At 31.9% G+C, this 21,589-nt stretch overlaps 5 protein-coding genes across 5 annotated transcripts; 3 read left to right on the top strand and 2 right to left on the bottom strand.

Moving 5' to 3' along the window:
- Positions 1-1,034: 1,034 nt before the first annotated feature.
- On the bottom strand, positions 1,035-3,519 carry LOTGIDRAFT_219889 (hypothetical protein). Its single transcript, XM_009063351.1, has 6 exons — positions 3,341-3,519; positions 2,926-3,091; positions 2,387-2,558; positions 2,197-2,274; positions 1,858-1,971; positions 1,035-1,636 (listed from the first exon to the last, which is right to left on the bottom strand). The coding sequence occupies exons 1-6, from the start codon at positions 3,507-3,509 to the stop codon at positions 1,499-1,501; spliced, it is 837 nt and encodes a 278-aa protein (XP_009061599.1). The 5' UTR covers positions 3,510-3,519; the 3' UTR covers positions 1,035-1,498.
- A 799-nt stretch (positions 3,520-4,318) lies between these two features.
- LOTGIDRAFT_127400 (hypothetical protein) lies at positions 4,319-7,085 on the top strand (the record flags this gene model as incomplete). The annotated part of the gene is made up of 7 exons (XM_009063350.1): positions 4,319-4,479; positions 4,660-4,779; positions 4,996-5,119; positions 5,459-5,596; positions 5,899-6,114; positions 6,508-6,695; positions 6,929-7,085. The coding sequence occupies 7 exons, from the start codon at positions 4,319-4,321 to the stop codon at positions 7,083-7,085; spliced, it is 1,104 nt and encodes a 367-aa protein (XP_009061598.1).
- Positions 7,086-7,113: 28 nt separating this feature from the next.
- Positions 7,114-10,191, top strand: LOTGIDRAFT_166285 (hypothetical protein; the record flags this gene model as incomplete). Its single annotated transcript, XM_009063349.1, has 6 exons — positions 7,114-7,351; positions 7,679-7,844; positions 8,130-8,333; positions 8,576-9,576; positions 9,681-9,816; positions 10,086-10,191. 6 exons carry the CDS (start codon positions 7,114-7,116, stop codon positions 10,189-10,191), a joined length of 1,851 nt encoding a protein of 616 aa, XP_009061597.1.
- A 1,505-nt stretch (positions 10,192-11,696) lies between these two features.
- Positions 11,697-12,356, bottom strand: LOTGIDRAFT_68631 (hypothetical protein; the record flags this gene model as incomplete). The annotated part of the gene is made up of 2 exons (XM_009063288.1): positions 11,697-11,854; positions 12,122-12,356. Coding segments are annotated over 2 exons (393 nt in total), but the record flags the coding sequence as incomplete, so codon positions are not given.
- A 402-nt stretch (positions 12,357-12,758) lies between these two features.
- Positions 12,759-15,665, top strand: LOTGIDRAFT_194136 (hypothetical protein). Its single transcript, XM_009063348.1, has 6 exons — positions 12,759-12,836; positions 13,274-13,372; positions 13,645-13,840; positions 14,300-14,444; positions 14,839-14,964; positions 15,168-15,665. Exons 1-6 carry the CDS (start codon positions 12,784-12,786, stop codon positions 15,197-15,199), a joined length of 651 nt encoding a protein of 216 aa, XP_009061596.1. The 5' UTR covers positions 12,759-12,783; the 3' UTR covers positions 15,200-15,665.
- The last annotated feature ends 5,924 nt before the right edge of the window (positions 15,666-21,589 follow it).

The raw sequence follows: 21,589 nt of genomic DNA, 5'->3' as shown, positions 1-21,589 counted from the left end.
TGAAATTAATTTTTTTCAGAATGCTGGTGAAAATTCAAGCCTGTTAGGAGCTGTTGGTGGCTATCCGACATCCAATCAAATTCCTGGTAACATCAATATAGATTCAATTTCAACCAATCAAAGTGCCAGAAATCTCAACTCTATAGTAGAGGTTATCCAGGACCAAAATCCTAGTGCATCAAACATTCATAGTGCTAGCAACTCCGAAAAAAATATTTCAGCCAATCTGGACACAAGGAACAGTTTTGCATCAAACATTCAGGGCTCCAATGGAGATCAGAAAGGTAGTTACTGGGTTTGATGTAGTGGAAAATAAGACAGAGTAGTCAAATTTGTTCAGTCTTATGCTATGTGATAATAGAAAATGTTTGTTGTTCTTGCATACAAAGATATTCCAAGCAAAATGACAAGGCCATTTCGGATCAAAGAGTAAAGGATTATATTATTTAACCTTGATGTAGATTAATGAATAATCAGATAGTCTTTTTTCAATACTCATATCAAACTATTCTGATAAAGTTTTTTTTTTCCGATATTCTAATTTATTTATGGAGATAAGTACTATACTGTTTTTAATAAGTCGTATGTTTAGAGAAAACATTATTTTGTAATTGTAGATAAATGTTTTCTAATCTACATCCAGTTTTATTATGGTCTTTGAAAGCAATATACACTGTACATGTAATGTTTGTTTTCTTTATTATGATGTAGAAATCGTGTAGATTTCTCTTTTCAATAGGTGAAAGATATTTAATGTTAATTGTTGTTTTAAATCAGAAAATAAAATGTAATTTTTGTAATTGCTCGTTTTATTTGCATTGTCTTGATATGGAATTGTTATAACTCAGGGAGCATTTACTTCCAGGTTCTCTTCAGCAGTAGTAGATTATGAGGCTCAACATTGATGTGTAAGAAAAGTTCAAAAGTAAACACTGGACCTGCAAGAGGTGCAGATTAATTCAAGATGGACATTGCTTGGTCACCAAGATAAAACTACCAAGTGGCCTTATTATCCACTAATTAAACAAAATTTTGAAAATACCTCATTTTATTTACAATTTTTACAATGAGTATAAAATAAATACATCTCCCTATTTACATTTCTGGAAACAATATTATAATTGACATTTATCTATAACCAAAAACATTAGTATAGGGCCTAATGTGAAAGTTAAGCTAGCCCTTTGCAACGTATTCAGATCTATGGAAACTGCCAAGAATTGTCAAATGAAACATTAGAGTAATTTATTGTATATGAGTGATAAACAAAAAATAACAATCAACATTGAGCTGACCCTTAAAACAATTGGGAATCCTATCAAATTTTTCTAACTGTTGAAATGAATAATGATAAAGACATCATATTTTGGTTTCAGAATTAATCAGATTCAAGTTTCCTTGCTCAAAATTTCCATGTAATATTGAACTGCCATTCTTATATTTTCAAACACATGAATTTTAGTGCAAATCCAGGATTGGGGGTCATAATGTAAGTAAATCAGGCGCCAGTGTACAACGATAAAAAGTATATATACAATAAGAATACTGGATACAGCAACAAAGGCTTTTTATGTTGTAATTCTTGAACACAGAGTAATGAACCTGCACTATATGCTGCCCAAACCACACCCAATAACTGAAAGAGAATAAACAACATTCTTGTATGCTAACACAAAAGGAACTCAAACAGCGCCAAATTCCATTACTGCTGAAATGTGCAACATTGACTTACAATGAAATAGAGTTTTAAGTCCTTTTTTTTTTATCCTGAAGAAGACAGCAAATTATGGCGAAGTCTGGGACTGGTTACTAATCCTTTTCATAATCTATGGCCATATGAAAGAATTAAAAATTTACCTTGAAAGCAAAGCTTATTACTGCAACGGATCTAACAAGAGGTAAAAACAAGGCCATTAACAATAAAGGTAGGAGAGAATACCCAATTACACCAATACACTGTCCATAGGATACCTAGGATAAGAAAAAAAAAACAAATGGTTAGCATGAATACATTGCAGTAATAATTATTTATAACAAATTATCTAAGTCGACACAAGAAAACATTACTGAACCATGCTTCATCAAGCATTCATTATGAACAAGGCTGAAGCAAACTACTAAAAAAGTCTGAAAGTACTACATATTCTAAAATGTTATGGACTCACAGTTTCTAAATAGAAAATAAACTGTACATACCTCTCCACCAAGAACTCTAGCTAATAAAAATACAATAAACGATCCACCTAACCAAATAGTCAAAATCCATGACACAACCTGAAGATAAATAATACCAAAACTTAAAAATGAAAATCTTCTCTATCATATGTATATCAATTGAATAATTATTTAAAAAGCTTCTATAGGCTTACAAAAAAAAGGTACTCACCCTAAATTGTCCATATAAAGAAAAGACAGAAAACAGTAAAACAACAACCAAAGGACCCCAAAAATCAGGGCTTTCTCGTAAAATATGTCGATTAAAACCAAGTTGTGGGAGAGGGAACATAACGCATCTTATTTTATAATAAATATCTTTCAGATCAATATCTAATTCTTCACTGAAATATAGAAACAAGTATTTAAGTTTGATAGTAATTAATAAAGTTCATTAAAAGATATATCTATGTCTATATAATCCAAGACAATGACATAATGTAATTAGTCAGTCACTAATAGCAAAATATGCTTTATCACATAAGACCCTTCGCAATTAGTTTTAGTTGAATTTCAGAAACCACAGACATCTGATTGAAAATTGTAATGGTGCAAATTGATGCTATCAGTGTCTCCAACATACATCAAAAGCATCTTAAAGCCCCTGATAGCAATAGGCCTACTTACAGGCCACATTACAGCCAACATGTGGGCCTAATAACAGTATAATTATATATTTTACAGTAACAACAATTATGAAGTATTACTAACAGAAGTGGTTTCAATTCAACATCATCATTTTCCTCTTCTTCTAACAACCAACCAAATCCACGATTTTCAAGTAGTCTGGAGGCTAGCCCACGATGTTTAACACCATATGCTGTTCCACCTGCACTTGTGGTTGTATCTGCATAAATACTTCCTTCAATTTGTTGAACTACAGAAAAATAATGTAATATTATGCATTTATATTATTCATGTATGTCTTCAGAAACCTCCTGACATCACATACTTGAAACATGTTTAGGATAAGCCTTTAAAGCTTGCTTGACTCCCTGCTATTTGCTTAGTTATTAGGATAAAAAAAAAAAGGCAAACGAACAACTTCTAAGAAAGCTATCATAATACAAGAACATGTAAATATTTCTAAAGAGTGGGGGGGGGGGGGGGGTTAATGTAAACACACCTGATTGTGAAGGACCCTGAACAAATTGAAATTCGTCTTGCGTTGGCATATATTTACTCGGGCTTTCTACGTGTTTATAGGATTGTTTCGTCGAACTGAAATCTTCAGAACCACCCAAATCAATGCTAATGTTATCAGAAAGATTTTTTTCTCGTTGAAAGTCGGCCATGTTGACAGGTAGTAATGGAGTTACTATTAAAATTTTGGAATCTTTACCCTTCGAATAATTTTTATCAAATACGCTTTTATTTTAGAGTCTTGACTCTTAAATGATAATTTTTCTTTTTTTGAAAGGTTGCTTTTAATTTTTTCTTGCCATTAGTCCTAAAGTTAAATTTCTATCTAATACGAAAATAAATATCTCTAAATACCGCGGGAAATTTTATACTATGATTTCTTAGTGAACTGCATAGATGCATAAAGAAACGATCAAATGCATAGATGTCCCAAAAGATATTTATACATGTCTATGATCAAATGTAACAAGCTTTAAGAACCATATTTGAGATTAGGCCTAGAGAAGGCTCAGCCTATTTATGAAATTATAAATAAAAATAGGTAGTAAGTTAGCACATAATGCCAAGATCATGACCATAGCCTACGTTACGGCTACAGACCATAATCCATGCATTGCATGCAGATGCAGTCATTGCAGAATTTTGCTGGCCTAGTTGGCTAATACTGACTGTTGAAAAGTTTTCAACAATGAAAACTCAGTCAGTGGCAGTGGGCCCAGTCGTCTCCCACTTCATCTGTGTTCCGTAGTCATTTAGACAAGTAAATTATAAAAGCACTTAGAATTGGTGAAGTCTTAGAGTGCTAAGTGAGTAATAGTAATGCACTTATAAGTTACATAAGTGATATCAGTGTATTGGTTCAAACTAAATGAAGGGTATCAATATTGAAAGATTGTACAATAGAAGAATTTAATCTTGAATTTTTATTTTCAGAGTACCGGTACCGTAACACAAATACAAGATGGGTATTCAAGGGCTGTTACCATTTTTAAAGAAAATTCATAAACCAATGAATATATCTCAGTTTAAAGGTTGCACTGTAGCTATTGATGCTTATTGTTGGTTACATAAAGGAGCTTTTTCTTGTGCCGATAAACTTGCTCTTGGTGAAAAGACAGAAATGTGAGTAAGATATGATATTTTGCAGAATAATGTATGAATGTTATATGAACTTTATACAACATTGTTACGGTTCTGCTTAAATATTTCTATATACTTCTATAAAATTGTTTATCTAGTCTGGAGATGAAAGATGATTTTATTCCTAAATTCCCAACAATTATAGTGATGTTCTCTGTTTAGGTATGTGTATTATTGTATGAAATATGTGGACTACCTACTTAAAGCTGATATTAAACCAATCCTAGTTTTTGATGGATGTCATTTACCTTCAAAAAAAGATGTGGAAAAATCTCGGAGAGAGTGAGTCAGATTTATTTTTTAATCCAAAACATGAACTTATTCGGATAAAAAAAATTCGAGTTGACAGGAATTTATTGCATCAAGGTGTTCACTTAAAGTTAATTTTGCACACCAAAAAATTAAACCAAGTAAATATATATTGGAATTATCAGATTTTATCCATAGAAATGAAGATTGCATTTTGAAAAAATCATCAACTTATCGTATACTTTTCAGACGTAGAGAGTTGTATCGAAAGAAAGCTGCAGAATATTTACGAGCTGGACAGAGAGCAGAAGCTAGAGATTGTTTACAGAAATGTATTGATATTACCCCTCAGATGGCATTGGAACTTATGAATGTAAGTCATATTAGTCCAGGCACATTACCAGAGGCCCTTTTCTCGAAACCTGAAAGGGAAACACAGTAGTGTTATATAAAAAAAATAAATTTAAGATGGAGCTCAGGCTCTGGCATCATAATTTTTCTTAACTTGAGAAGGCACCTACTTGCCTAGCAGACAACAATCCAACTCTCTGCTGACTAAGCTTTAGTGTTTAAATAAATCGATGATCCAAACTGCATGGCTACCGACTGAGTTTAGGCTTATATAATGATAAGAGTATTGTAGCCACAGAAAAGCTTTTCGTTAATTGTACTTTTGGGTTGTTTATTAATGAGTTTGTATTATAATTTTCAGACCTGTAGAAATAAAGGAGTAGATTGTATTGTTGCTCCTTATGAAGCAGATGCTCAGTTAGCCTACCTCAATAAAACTGGTATAGCTCAAGTTATAATCACTGAGGATTCAGATCTCTTATTGTTTGGCTGTGATAAGGTAAGATTTCTTGTTTTGCACAAGATTGTTCATTTTTGCATTGCAAAAACATTCAAAATTTTGTTTAAAAGCTCTTGAAGCTGTAAATTTTGTTAAGATATTGGTGAGTTTTTTTGATAAATCAATTATTGAATTGTTCATTATTTTATAGTAAGTAAGTAATTTATACATCAGTAATTCACACCCCAACAGGCCTATATCATTTTTAGATTGGTTGCTCACAGCAGTAAGCATTTGCTTATTTTGCTTTTCGTGATTTGTAGTCACCTTCTGAGAAATTCATTTTGTCCTTCTATTTATAGGTTATGTTTAAAATGGATTTCCATGGTAATGGAATGTTGATAGAACAAAAAGATCTAAATCAAGTTTTAGAAATAAATCAGGGATTTTATACGTTTGATAAATTCCGTCAGATGTGTGTTTTATCAGGATGTGATTATCTCCCTTCCTTACCTGGTATTGGCCTGGCTACGGCATGTAAAGTTTTCAAAAAGACGCGACTAACTGACATGAGAATGGTGAGTGATTTGATCTACACCCTAATTATTTATTTTGAGAAGTGCTGTTTGGTGTGTCATATGTATACTTTGTAAAAGTGACAAGTGAAAAAGATTTATCTTTCAATGTTGAAATTGCATTATAGATTCCTTTAATAATCGTCAGAAGTTGGGAACTGCAAAATAGTAGACTAATGTCATCTCTCGACATTAGGAAATCAAAAATGAGTAGACTAATGCCATCCCTCAACAGTTACAAGAAATTAGCCTAATATCACTGTACTGTCCTCTGTTCTCTAATTGCACTATGCATGGTGTTGCCGCTCTTCATTAGCCCAATCTGGAGCAAAATTACAAAAAGTTAACTTTTTGTCTCCTGTGACAAATGAATACCATCTTTGTTGATATTTTCAGTTATTAAAGAAACTGTCAAGTTATTTAAAGAAGAACGTGGTTGTTACTGATGATTATATAGACAAGTTTATCCAGGCAGAAAACACTTTCCTTTATCAACTATGTTTTGATCCTATAAAACGTAGACTTGTTCCTCTTAATCCATATGAACCTGATGTTGATCAAAACAACATCAAATATGCTGGATCGTATCCTTAACAACACAATTTTATTTATTTTACTATCTAATGTCTTTTGTCCTTCAATGACAGGGTATTGACTCGATAATTTCTAGACATATTTCTAGAATCAATTGTATACTTGGTTAAAAGTTCATGTAATGCCATTTACTTGGAAATATGTTTTATGGGATTCAGTTAGATAAGTAATTTAAAGGTAAAGGTTATATCTCCTCAAGTTAAAATTCTTAACCACTAATAAGATATTGTAGTGATGAGCGAGCCTTAGAAATTGCGCTTGGAAATATAGATATTTATACAGGGGGGACAATTCATGACTATAACCCAGACACATTTCAGGTATGTGATTTCTTTATAATACATATATTATATATTTTTTCCAAAAATCACAACAATTGAATTAGCATTTCTAATATATGTCGCACCCATGTCATTTGCTTATGGAATTAAGTCCTTTGTTTCCTTTTTTTGTCAGCCCAAATATGCCAAGAAGAAAATAGAAGTGTCTCTACATAAATTAAGTATATGGAATAGAAATTATCGTATTAAATCAAAGATGTGTTTATCAGAGATCCAACAACCTATAGAGAAACCAGTTACATCAGGCAAAGAGAAAGTTATTAACCTACCGAAAAAATTACCTCTTAAACGGCCTAGATCAGATGGTAAGATTTCACTAATAGATATCCAAAGATGGCTGCTACCAGTCGTTCTACAATATACCTGCAGTCTTGAGTTGCTTTACTTTCGATATATGTGAGAAAAGATCAAATGATTTTGGTGTGAATATGAAGAAATTCAATATAACGAGAAATTATGCTACATCAGTTTATAGAGCTCAATTTTAGGAGCCATCGAACTTTATTGCAAACCAACATTTCTATGTTTATCTCATACATATAAAAACTTTTCCTTTATTTATGTCTTGCATATTAAGACTAGGTCTATGCTATACACTTCTGTGAGTTAATTCAAAGAAAATATCATTCTAGATTCTATAGATATACCTCGTAATGAAGATTTGGCTGATATATACGATGAATCACCTGCTAAGAAATTATGTACAGAAGAGGTGACCTCACGGATTGAAAATGACCAATCAGATTTGGATGATTTTGAATCAGAAAATAAGTGTACATCTCATATAAAATCTAAAAGGTATGATTTTACTTTTTTTTATTACACTGTAACTTTACTTCTTCAGTTCTGGAGTCCATACAATTAGATATTTTGAACAGGGTAGCTATAATGTGTGATCATTAATACTACTTATTATAAAGGAGAGTAGCCTTCATCACATACATATTCTGGATTTAATCTCTTTATCTATCAAACTTAGTGCAGCAATTCAAAATCTAATTATGCTGTAGCGAATTTGTTTGCTTCCGCTCTCGCTTTGGCATTCCGGTCGTATAAAAACAGTTGATTTTTTGTGGATTTCAGTCATTCACCGAGTAAGAAGCTGACAGCAGCTGATGTTTGTAATATTTCAATGGAAGACGACACGAGTGAAAAATCTGACACAGACAAAGAAAATGAAATCAAACCTAAAATTTCACCTCATAGAAATAGATTTGCTGTATCAAGCGGGAATCAGAAACATAAGTTTAATTTGAATGAAAAGAAAAATGTTGTCATTAAGAGCAGGTATAAAATTTTTCTGTTATTTATTATGCTTACTATTTTAATATCATAAATTATTTTATAAATTCCTCAGCTCTAGTTAATAGAATTGTATTTTACTCTTTATTATATTCTAGGACAGGCAAGCAAATGCATTATTTCCAACATTGAATCTCCATTCGTATAAATTTAATCTGAGACCTATTTAACAGCTTGTTTTCTTATCATATGATGTAATAATTTAACTCTAGTACCTTTACTTTCAGGTTCTTTGCTAAAAATGAAATAAAGTCAGAGCCAGAATCTCTAAGCTCTGAACTTGGCAACTCTACAGTGATTCCAGCTAATATTAAATCAGAGCCAAATGAATCAAAAGACACTGATAAAACAACTCCAGTTTTACCAAAGTTATTTTCTCCAGAGAAATTGAAATTCCCAACCAATAAACCAATCAAAACAAACTCTAAATCATCCAAAAAGACAAACCTGAAAAAATCAAATTCATTGTCAGCATTCAGTTGGTCAAAATTCAAATTTACTAAAAATTCAAATGCAGATACAGAAACTTCAAAATCTGTGAACTCTGCTTTTCAGTCTGTGATAAAACAGGAAGATAGAGATTCTGGATTAAATGAAAATTCCAAAACAAACCAAGAGTTGGAAAATTCTGCATCTAACACTGAATTCAGTTTAGCTGATCAATCTGAAACCAGTTTAAAGGAATCTCAATCCAGTTTGTGTTCTCTGATCAGCTTGGAGGGGAGTTCGAAATCAAACATTTGTAGTCTTGATACTGAATGTTTACCATCCACTCAAGACTTAGAAGAGTTCGATTTTGAACAAAAGAAAACCATGAAAACAGAATCTGATTTTGAATTGATATCAACTGTCTCTGAGACCAAAAGAGAACTAGTTGTTGACAATAACTCAAACACAAAATCTACCTCTATTTCTACATTTTTCAAATCAAACTCTTCAAGTTCACTGGATGCAACTAATTCCGGTTTGAAGAAAAGAAAATTTGATGTATATGGTTCAATGTCAACTGAAAGTGGTTTGAAGAAAGCTAATTCTGGATCCAACTTGTTTGGAGGTGATTCGAGTAGCAGAACGGATTCAGACAGCGATAAATTCAATTCTGTTTTAAAGAAATCTGATTCTAGTTCCAGTATAATAAAATCTAGTTATTTCTCCAAGGGAATTGATAACAGTAACCCAATATTAATTGATGATAACAGCAATGAAGCAACAACAACCCAAAACCAAGGTAGCTAATACTGCTGTCCTGGCAAAATTTCATTGCCAAGGTACTCAACTAATGTATAAATTGCTTGCTCCGAATGATTCTATCATATTATTCATATATTTCAGTGGTAAAGAAAGAGTGCCGAGTTTCTGGACTGACCAAGACTAGTCGTAAGAAATCTGGATCAACCAGTAAAGTTTTAGATATCAATCAAACCAAAATTAAAGATCTTTTCTTTAAAGTTGGAAGAAAACCATCAAGGTAAGCCAAGATCATAATCGTTAAGATTAAATTGATCTTTACTTCTGATTTCCATCGTCGAAATTTCGTAAAAAAGTTACAAATTGATGATTTTGGAGACAAGATCTTTCATTGGTCCAATCAAAATACGATTTTCTCATCAACAATATTTTGTTCATTGGAATGAATAGGTTTGGAATTTTGTATCTGATTCGAAATGCTTGAATTTTCAATATAATAAATAAAAGGCTCTGTAATTTCAAAGTGAAAATTTTGTTTATTCTTTTTAGGCTGGAAGAAGTTAGTGAATTTGGAATGGAAATGACTCCAGAATCTATTAATTCTACCAAAGCATCAAAATTATCTTCAACTGTTCAACGCAAACTATTATCTTGATTCAAACCCTTACAGAACCAACTTTTTTTTTTGTTACACAAAAAAATAAAAATGTATTCATTCTTCATATTATTGAAAAATAAATGCCATTCATCAAGTGCATATTTGAAAGTAATACAAAATATACTCATTAATGTTTATCACAATTTGTTTTTATGAAGATTTTGTTGAGTTTTATTACTCAGGTATTCGTTTTAAATTATTTTTAAAATTGAATCTTTTATCTGATTTTAATAGTGCTTAAAGATGTTTTAATTAAGAGCCTGAATTTTATTTTTAAAAGTGATTTATAATTGTGAATAAAGTATTGTAGTTAAAAAAATTTCTTTTATATGGACTAAATAACTAACTGCAATAGCTTGTTGTTATCATTATAGAACACTCTAAATTTAAATGGCACTGGTATTTTAGGAGAGTCCACATTGCTAACAATTATATTTACATATCAGGCAGACATCAGAGTTTCCTAAAGTGGAAAAATCTGTGCACCAAGTAGGGACATGATTTTTTTTACAGTTCTTGTTACAGTTCATGCTGCTGCATGCTACCCCTTTAAATGAAAATTTCTGAGACAGTTATATATATATGAAAGGAATGTTTAATAACTTGACAGAAGATACAATATGAAATGACTATGATGAATATTTGTCGTGAAACAGATTATATCTAATATCAGGTATGAATAATGTATTACTAGAGTGATGTACATGCTCTGCGAACACAGAAATATCAGAAGCCACTGATGGAAAATTTCAGGAGACTGAAATAAAATAAATCTACATTTTAGAATTACATGGATTTATATTACAGCCCTAAAATCACTTTAGAGCTTGATGTTCAGAGCACCTTAATATTGAAAGGTTTAATTTTCATATAAAAGTCCCACATCACATAAACGGTACTTGATTATAGTCTCCAGAAAGTCCTGTAGCTCTTCTTTCAAAGTTTTTAACTGTAGCAATTCAGAACTTTCATTCAACAAAAGCAACAAATCTCTGTTATTTATCAAACATTCCTTGTAAGTTCTTTTTTAATTTTTCACTCTGTAACCTCTGACCTTCACGAGCTGTTGCTAAGGGATTCCGTAACATACTGTGATCTGAAGAAGAAAAAAATATTCAAACACTGAAAAGGTTGGTAGAAAGTGCCTACTCTTCACTCCCAAGAGAGTAATAAACCACTCTTGACCAAAACAGTAAACCCTTTAGTGGAGAATCACACAGTCACGCACCATGTTGTTTTTTATCCATCACAAATCATTAGAGAAAAAAAAATGTAGTTATAAAACAAGCAAAGTTATTCAAGTAACTGTAATATTTTCACTAAATGTCAAGAAAATTTCTTGAGGAACATTAAGGCACTAGTTTAATTTCATTTATTGACCAGTGACCACAACAGAAACTTTAACATTTACATACTGCAAAGACATGATATCATACATGACAGAGCTGCAAACCTTCTAAATATGATATTTGTGTTAAATATATCTTACCTTTGGCATAATATTCAAGTGTTCTTATAGTATCATCAAACTTTCCTAGCTTATTCAAAGCTGTACTTTTTCTAAATAAAGCTTTTTCATTTGTAGGTTCTCCTTCTAAAACTTGATCACAATACTCAATGATTTTCTCATAATTTGGTGAATCTTGTTTCAATAAACTTGCTGAAATGTAAATAAATATCCAGTTATAAGTTATAAGAATATCATTTATCTATCGTAATAACACTTTGATATGCCAATTTTTCCTATAAATTATGTTGTCGTTAATTGTTGATATTTTCATCTTGAGGCCTTCCTAGATGTGTCTCTGTCTGTGCCATTAGTAGTTTTCTCCTAAATTTTAATCTTTACTGAGTATCATTTCAGAGTGAGTTCTAATATTAATAGCTTTCCTTAGTTTTAATGAGAGTTTTAAGAAAATTATTCTACCTGCTAAATTATTGTGGCAATTCATCTGTATCTGTTTTATATCAGATTTCATTTCATCAGACAGGTTTCCCCCTCCATCACCACTTCCCATTCCAAATAATACATCTTCTTTTCTGATACCAATACCCTTTAACTGTAAAAGGGCTCGGTGGTATTTCCCTATTGCTTGTCTCAAATTCCCCTCTTTGTGAAATTGGTTTCCAGAATCTTTATATTCTTTGGCTTTTTCAATTCTTTCAGTGTCAGTAATCTTGGCAGGCAGAGCAGAGGCACTATTTTCCATTTTATGTAAGATCAGGGCGGGCTTTCTTTCTCGAATTATAATCAACTTTCATTAGGCACCAACCACCTTTTACTTTTTAGATTATGTTTCGGTACCACTTTTTATGGTCTAAGGGAGGTAATTGCAGAAAAAGTAAAACTGGAGCTGCTCCCCTTAGAACAGTCTTCAATTTGTTAATGTCGTAATGAAAATCCCTTTATTCAAAAATTCTATTAGATCTAGATGATTTCAGTCACTTTTATATTAACCTATTTCTAATTTGAAAATAAAAATAAAATTAAACCAGATTAGTGCTAATGGGTTAAAATTAACATGTGAATGTGTTTACGATTACGACAACCATCGATCAATCTGTTCTTTCTGAAGAAAATTTGTCAACATGGCAGAGGCAATGAGAGCATCAGTGGGCCAACTGTTGAAGGGAATTGATAGGTAATATAGCCATGTATTTATTATCTACATGAAAAATAAATGGAACGCTTTGATATGATGAATTGTGAAATGAGTAAAATGCCTGAACACTTAGCCTCATGAAGTAGCCATCTGGTACTGTCCGGCGAGCAACAGTAATGTTAGTGTCCTACCCTAAGGCTACACTCTGGGCATCTATAAGATCTGAGTCAGTCGGTAATAAGTGTGTTTTGGTTGCTTTACCTCTACTCCTCACTACTTCAGCTTGTTGAAGACTCCTTCTGAGTCTGAATACAATTAGACACTACTAATACAACAATCTTCGCGGTTATGGGTGTATCTATAGATGTTTAAAGCCTGTATCACTTCATACTTTATCTCAATTTCACCATCTTGGTCAAAGTTTTTAAGACGTAAATTATTCTTTTTAACTCATTCAGAAATATTTGTTTCCTTAGGTACAATCCTGAAAACCTAGCCACATTAGAGCGTTATGTAGAGATGCAAGTCAGAGAAAACACATATGATTTAGAGGCCAATCTAGCTATATTAAAATTGTAAGTTATATCAGTTGGTGTAGTCTGCTAACATTAAGAATACATTTAATACAACGAATGGTATGCATTTTCTGCAAAAGTTTTTTGTAACTTTTCATGGGACAAGTGCTTAAATGATCAGCAGATATATATTAATCTGGCCAAATCAGACAAAAGCAAGAAGTATCAAATATATTGCATCATTTGAGCACATGATTACAGTTCAAAGGGTATATTACTTAGTTGATCTTCCAAGATATATGTAAATTATTACACCGTTTTTAACTTTTCAGGTATCAATTCAACCCATCATATTTCCAGACCCATATAACATGTTTTATTTTATTAAAAGCCCTGACCAATCTGCCACATACAGATTTTATTCTGTGTAAATGTTTAATTGATACAATACATTTAGAAGATGAACAAATAAAACGAGTCATGAAAGTTGCTGATAATTTAGAAATGTGTCAATTTATTGAACTATGGGTGAGGAGTCATCTTTTTATTTCTGAATATTTATGCTATTTTCTGTCCGGTAGTTTTAAGATTTTTGTAAACTTTAAAAGCGGTTGCTTACATCAACTCATTGAAGCTGCATTCCAGTTTAAATCCAATAGATGTGGGATTAGAAATGGGCTTGCAGGATAATGGTCATCTTGACAATGTCAAGCTATAACAAACTGTGTCTTATATGTTGATCGCCACATTTTGTGTGTCGCAGAAGTGTATAAATACAGCTACTTGATTTGAATTGTACACTAGCGAATTTTTAGACAAGATATGCTCTGTCCTGGATGAAGACATTATTGAATATGTAATATTAGAAATTGACTGTAGGATTCTGTTTTGATACATCTATATCACACTATAATTGATGCATTGATCACTAGATAACAGTGAGAAACCTTAAAATGTTAATTTTAAAGATAACATGTTTTTTTGTAGAAATATGTGTCTATTGAGTCAGATATTATAACTGGTATAGTAGGGTTTGAAGATTCAATCAGAAAGTTTATTTGTCATGTTGTATCGGCTACCTTTCAAACAGTGGAGAAAAATTATTTACAACAATTACTGGGGGGAGTTAACGGTAAGTTGGTTTGGTATTGGAAAATGATATCTCCAGTTTAGAACTTTTGATCTGTGTAATGGACCAGTGTCTTTTTGTGACAGTGAAAATCCTCATCAAGGTCTTACCTAGAGTCGGTATCTATCTTGCTATTCACATTGACTCTGGTATGTGAAAAGTATTTACAAAGAGACTTGATCTTAGGGTGGACAAACGTGTACAATGTCCTTTCAGTTGATCATGAAATTGCTGACCATGTAAAACATTTCATGAATTGTTGTATTGATTTTCTGATCATATAAGCAATAAGCAAATGCTAGACCTATAACTTGTTACGTTACATGCCCTATCTGCCTGTCTTATTTCTTTTTCTTACAAATTCTACTTGGACTAAAATATTAAACACTATTTTCAGATATTCAGTTAAGTCAGTGGATAAATAAATATGGCTGGTCATTACAATCTAATGGTGTTGTTTTTGTCAACTCCCAAGATGATGCAGTAAAAACTAAAAATATACGAGAAAAAATTACTTTTGACAGTAAGTAGCAATAAGCTTAGTTTATGGGTATTCTTTGACGCCATGTCAGTTAAGCAGGCTTGGAAAAGGTGCCTACTGGTTTGGATGGTATGATTAACCGAAGCCCTGTGTTCTTTGGCTCTGCACATTAAAGATACTTCAACAGTCAAAGAAGTGCTGGCTAATTTCGCTGTCCTGACGAAATTTCTCTTTCTATTTTCCAGGTGTAGCAGCAATCATGGCCACATCACGATAATGAAATAAAAAGAAGAAAAATCAAAATTGAAAAACAAGGGAAATAATAAAATAAAAGAAATCTCAAACATATTTATTGTTAGTTTTACAATCACACGTACCATTCATTTCTGCAAAGGGTTTCCATCTGTAAAATACTCCTCATGTACTGTTTGATGCATACTTTTAAATTGTATCTGTCTGAAATGCATACGGATACAATAAGACAGAAGCTTTGCCATAATGTATCAAAAGATACAGTGTAGGTATATCAAGTATTTTCTATGATTTTACAACTTCTAACCACTGTTTTAATATTTAACCATTGTTCTCTTGTTAAATGTTCTTTACCAGCACTGATGTATCCATCATCTTCTGAAATGAAAAAGACAATTTAAAAAAGGACAGTAGAAGGCAAGCGATGATCTTTAAGAATATAGATTAGTTTTCTATGTAAGCAAATTGATCGCAACAATTAAACTTTCCAAATCAACAATGCAAAGTGTTAAATGTTATATGCATTCCTGTCGCATGTCATTTGATATTGGAGAATACTTATACATTTTAACAAATCGACAATTGAACTTTGCAGCATTGACAAGTGCATTTTGTAATGACGGCATAGGTATTTTTAAGCTGTAACACAATCGATTATTTTTGCAACGCTATACCTCCATAATACCCAACCCAAAATGTATCAATGAAATCCCAAAATATAATGGGAATCTATATTAAGATATATTCTCCCCCTGCTGGAATAAGACATGGATATGATTCTCTAAATAAAATTCTGAATGATATGAGTTGTTCCTAGACAGTTTCTGAACCACAGGCTGATAGTTGCTTGTTTTGTACTTACCAGAATCTGCTGTATCTAATTCATCAAATAATATTCGACAAATTACTTTCTGTTCTAAAACATTCTGTGGCGTCCATCTTGAATCTACGCCATTTTTAGTAAAATGATATCCACACCAAATCGATTTTTTACTCTTCCATAAACTTCTGATTTTGTCTTGATTCTTTTTAACTGAACTGAAAGGAAGAACATGAATGTCACATAAAAAAAATGGTGGCCATGTTTCTTAAACTTAAGATACAATCAGAAACATAATATTTCAAAAAAATTATACGAGCACACACGCTATGAAGATCATCAAAACAAAAGATTGGATATAGACCAGAGTCTGTTGCCACACAGCATCCATATAATTTCAAGGGGTGAGAGTTCTGTTCAAATATTTTTTATCAGGCCATGGCTGCAATATTTCTCAACTGGTAGAGCTAATGATGTGATATATTTCAGCTCCTGAATATAAGCACATCAACACTATACTGTTTAATATTGCATGAGAATCTGTTATGAGAGTTTACCTTGACTACTGACTCTCTTAATTATGTTGAGAAGTTTTGTGTCCAGATTGTCAATTATTACCTTGATAAAACCTGAACTATATGAGTAGCTAGGGTTGTCCAGCCCTGTAAACTATTGTGATACGGGTGATAATCCATGACGTGAAATAGAATAGTTGACAGGTAATTTATATCTGGAGACTCTGAAATATGAAAAATAAAATATATACATTAATCTCATGAAAAACAAGATAGATTGATGAGGAATAAATTAACTGTTTTGATCGCTGAACACCAGTATTTACAGATTTCTTTACAATAAGAAAGAAGCGAGTGCTTTAAACATACTTTCTGATAGTGACTTCTGTCATAGATTAATAATTTTTGACAGTAAATTGTACTTTGCTTTCATTAGTGAAATTTCTTTTTAAAGGGACAGGTAGGCAATTTTTTTTGACCAATCATACTTTAGTCTACGTTAATCAGTAATAGTGTCCACAGTTCACCGTCGAAATTTGAGCCTTCAAATCCATGTGTTTCTAGTATTATCTGCGTTTGAATGTTAAAATAATGACTGTCAATTTAAGATATTCTGTGATATATAGAAAAGATATATATAGAAAGAGTGAGTAAAATTCCTATTTTGAAGAATTTTTAAAGAAATAATATGATTTTCATACATTTCTAGTACTCTTGAAGACTATTTACATATATTCAAGACTAAAATCAACCCCCCAAAGTGGCACACCTGTCCCTGTACACAAAATAGCAAAAGAATGAAAAGTACCTGATTCCATCATAAGTTTATATAAATCAAATACACAGGAGGTAGATGGCTCTAATTTCAATGTTTGTTTGAGTGTCTGGATGATATTTGAGGTAGGATAGTTATTACGTTGATAAAACTGGTAAAGTTGATGATATACACTGATGTTAAGTTCATTAGTTTCTAAATATTTCAATAAAATATTCTCAGCATCTTGGATTTTGTCATGATTTTCATAAACCTGAAACATATTGACTTGTTATTTACTTCTAAATATCTATCTCAAGAATTAAAACCAAGACTTTATTTGCTATTTACTTTATGGAAAGCAAGGCTTTACACCCCATGCATAAGGCACAACATTCAAATATAACCAATCTGAATTTCAGGCAAGAAATACCAGGCTTCAAATCTTTTCCCTTGCTTGTAGTTTAACATGATAAATTGGTGTTATTTGCTTACCTCTACAAGTTTGTATAAGAAAATATCCCAAACACCTGTTTTACTAGCTAACTCTTTCCAACTATTTTCCATTCTTTCACATAAAGTTTCCATTTTAGCTCGAACTCCACTTGAAGATTGATTCTCTAAAACAATATTTTAAACAAAAAATAACTATCATACAATGATGATTATTATCTTAAAAGTTATTACACTTCATACAAACAGTTTAACAATAACAGAATTTCTTTTCAGGATTCTTTCTTAGAATAGTGCTTAACATAAATTAACTGTTCAGAGATCCTGTCTTAAGTACATCATGTACAGGCACAAGTAACACTGTTTAGACAAGAAATTTCATTGAGTAGGTTTAGTGGACATAATATATGGATAACAATGATCTTGATTGTTTTCCATTTAATTTTGTTCAGTTACTAATTGTCAGTCAAGGAAGTTTTATTTTGCAAACTGTGTGGATTGTGCCTATACAAGAAAGACTGGAACAGGATTTTTCATTAACACACTTGCCGGAATACATTAATATATAAAAGCTAAATAAGCTTGACAGCTTGGTGGTTGTATAACCCCCTTCTTGAGAAAACTTTATAGCCATTTTCATATAAGACAATATAAAACTTACGTGATAATGCTGACATTGCTGGTAATTCTGTTGACTGTTTATTATACATAGCTTTTAACTTGAGCCATTCGTGGTACCAAACTAATCCTGTATATGCTGAATATAATGTCTTGACTTCTTTCATTCTATCTGTTATTAATACTCTATTCTTTATTGTAACCTGACAGAAAAAAACAACATTTTAAGACATTTTACTATAATACAAATATCTGAATTCACATCCAGAAAATTTGTAGCCTCTATCATCCAGTTCTTTTTTGTCATAAAGATGTATGTCCTCGTCGTAAACAGGAGAAATTTGGCGTCAGATTGGAAAATTTGCCAACATAAGTAACTGCCTACAGGTTACAGTCTTCACATTTTCGTCAGTATGTATCAAATATCGATTATTTTTCATGACTTTGACTATTAGTATATCTTTATTATCATACTGAAGTTATTAAGAGTTACCTGTGGAAGGTCATGAACTTCGTTGAAATGTCCTTGAGACAGTAAATATATTAAATAATCTAACACCACTTCATGTTGATTCACATGAAGTTTACATCCTACTATTTTTCTACAAAGGAAGGAAGAATATACATGTAACATTAAAACTGAAATACACAAAACCATGTTGCTTCCATCTCGTTGTCAATTTACTTCGTAAAGCCTGGTTTGCTCTATGATCTATGTTCTACGCTCTTGATTCAGATTTTCAATCTTGGAATGCTGGAATATACCTTATCTGATATATCATATGGCATATTTAAAAAAAATAATTTACTCTACGCAAGGGCGCTGAGTTGAAAACCCAGTTACTAAATTGTATCAGAAGTTCCTGAAGGATGAGAATGGCGTGCTAGCCACACCTGCTGCAGTATTCATTATAGTGGAGCTCTTGGGACTCTATGAACTCTTGCAAAATATCCATGGTCTTGTGATGATAAAAGAAATGAGTTCAACACACTATGAAATACTAGTTCAAATACTAACCGTACAAGTTTATCTACAACCGTTTTATAATTTTCAGGATCTTTCATCATTATCTCCATACTCAACTGAAATGTTTCCAATAATTTACAGGTAACAATCTGTGTTATCTTTTGAAAGCCCACAAACAAATGATCAAATTATGGTAATGATATATGTCTACTTTATAGAGTTCAGAGAAGCAAAAGGAATAATCCTGAACCAAGTTAAAACAAGTTAGTTAGTTCTGATTTATTAAGATATATTCTGAAGTACCCATTTAATAGTATATAAAGGCAGAGATAAAACTGAGTATATAAGTGAAAAATTTTGACTATTATTTTTTTTCAAGTTATTAGATGTGTTGCTCAAACTAATATTACCTAATCAGAAACAATTTACCTTCCAGACTGTAGAGATATTATCTACGTGTTCCAATGACAAGGGAGGTAATAACTGGACTGCTTTCGACCATCGATGAGTAATTACACATTGACGTAACAAATAAAACATATGTTGATTGATGCCAGTATTCCATGGTGTATTCTTGAAACTTCCCACTAAAATATCAGAAATTTTAATTTTTTAATAGGATGGCATAAAATCAGCTAAATTCCATTTACAAAGTTGTACTTTCAAAATTTATTCAGAAATGAAATGAATGAATGGAGTTTTATGTCCTACTCTTCTGTACCTAATTGGGCAAATAAAAAAAGGGCAATGCCATGCAGAGTGCAATGAGGGAAATTTTGCAAGGAAAGCAGCATTTGCTCTTTTTTGATTTCCAACTGTAGACGGAGCTTTTACATGCACAGCCTGTCACACACAGGTCCTCATTTTATTGTCTCATCCAAACGACTACACACTTTTTCTATATCAGCCCCTTCCAACCTGCATCACTAACTGCATCACTATGCCGGGATTGAGCCAAGGACCTTCAGGTTAGCAAGCAAGTGTTTAACTCACTAAGAATACAATTCAGAAGGATTTTCAAGATATCACAGCATCTGTTGTTCTGTATCATTTCACTTACAACTATCAATTTTTTCCTTCACTTCATCAAACCATTCCTGTAAATCAGTTTCACTCTGAGTATCCTCTAATCGACATTTATCAATCCCAGACTGCTTTGATAATTCACTGACTTTATCGTAATCTGCATCTGATACATAGGTACACAGCGCAATGAACTCTTTCTGAAAATTAACAAAAAATACCCAATATCAATATGTAGACACAGGTAATTCATGCTTCATTAATCCTTTCATAATTTGAAAAATATTCTCTATTCAATGGGGTTTGACACCAACAATAGCTTTTTCCAGCATGAAAATCTAAAATTGCCAAATCTTGTTGGTGTTTTCATCACCATTAGGAGATATACAGTAGTGCATATAAGGATTCAACACCGAGTTTGTCAAAATCAATTTACTGAAACAACATAGGAATATGGCTTACATTGTGTTCCAATTTTTCTGCGGACATGGAATCCGCTAGTTTGTCATGTGACTTTGTTCACTGGAATATATTCTAGCAGATGACACTTTGAATTCCAAGTACAGCAGCTGGGGATTATAAGGCAATTTGGCCGATAAAAAATTGTGACATTTAGTAATAACTGTATATGTTGATAGATAATAAATTTGATATTGCTTTGAAATGCTAGGAAAAATTCTGCAGGTTGATGTAGAAATAACCCATGTTTATCAAAACAAGCAAATACTTGTAAATTATTTATCATTTCCGGAAATACAAGAAATTAGGTTCGCACGAAATTAGGTTACGTGACTGTATACTAGAAGGTAGAATTAATTGACTAGAAGAGAGATGCATGCTGTTTTGTATATGAAAATGAAACACAACTATTTCGGTCATGATAGTGACTGTTTTATCTTACCACTCGGTTTCTAAGGTCTGTGTCATCAAATTCATCGATTTCCATAATAGAGAAATTGAAATGCTTTCAATTAAAACAATTGGAGAGTAAAGTCCTCAAAAACTGTAAACAAACCAACGTGACTTTCGTGCAAGGAAGACAACTCTAATGATGACATAATCAAGAGTTATCTCCCTTCCATCGTTGAAAATTATAACTTGTCTAATAATAAATAATTGTCAACTTTTTATTTCATTAGGCCTACATTTACCGTAGACTATTTGATCTACTAATTAATTCTGACATTGGATATCAAAGACATATGACAAATTATGATATTTAGAATGGAAAATATTCATTATTTTTAGATAATCGAGATTGAAAT

Source organism: Lottia gigantea, assembly GCF_000327385.1.
Source record: "Lottia gigantea unplaced genomic scaffold LOTGIsca_57, whole genome shotgun sequence".
In the NCBI taxonomy this organism is placed as follows: Eukaryota; Metazoa; Mollusca; class Gastropoda; family Lottiidae; genus Lottia; species Lottia gigantea.
Note: the sequence above shows the minus strand (reverse complement) of the source record. Positions and strands in the feature narration are given on the sequence as shown.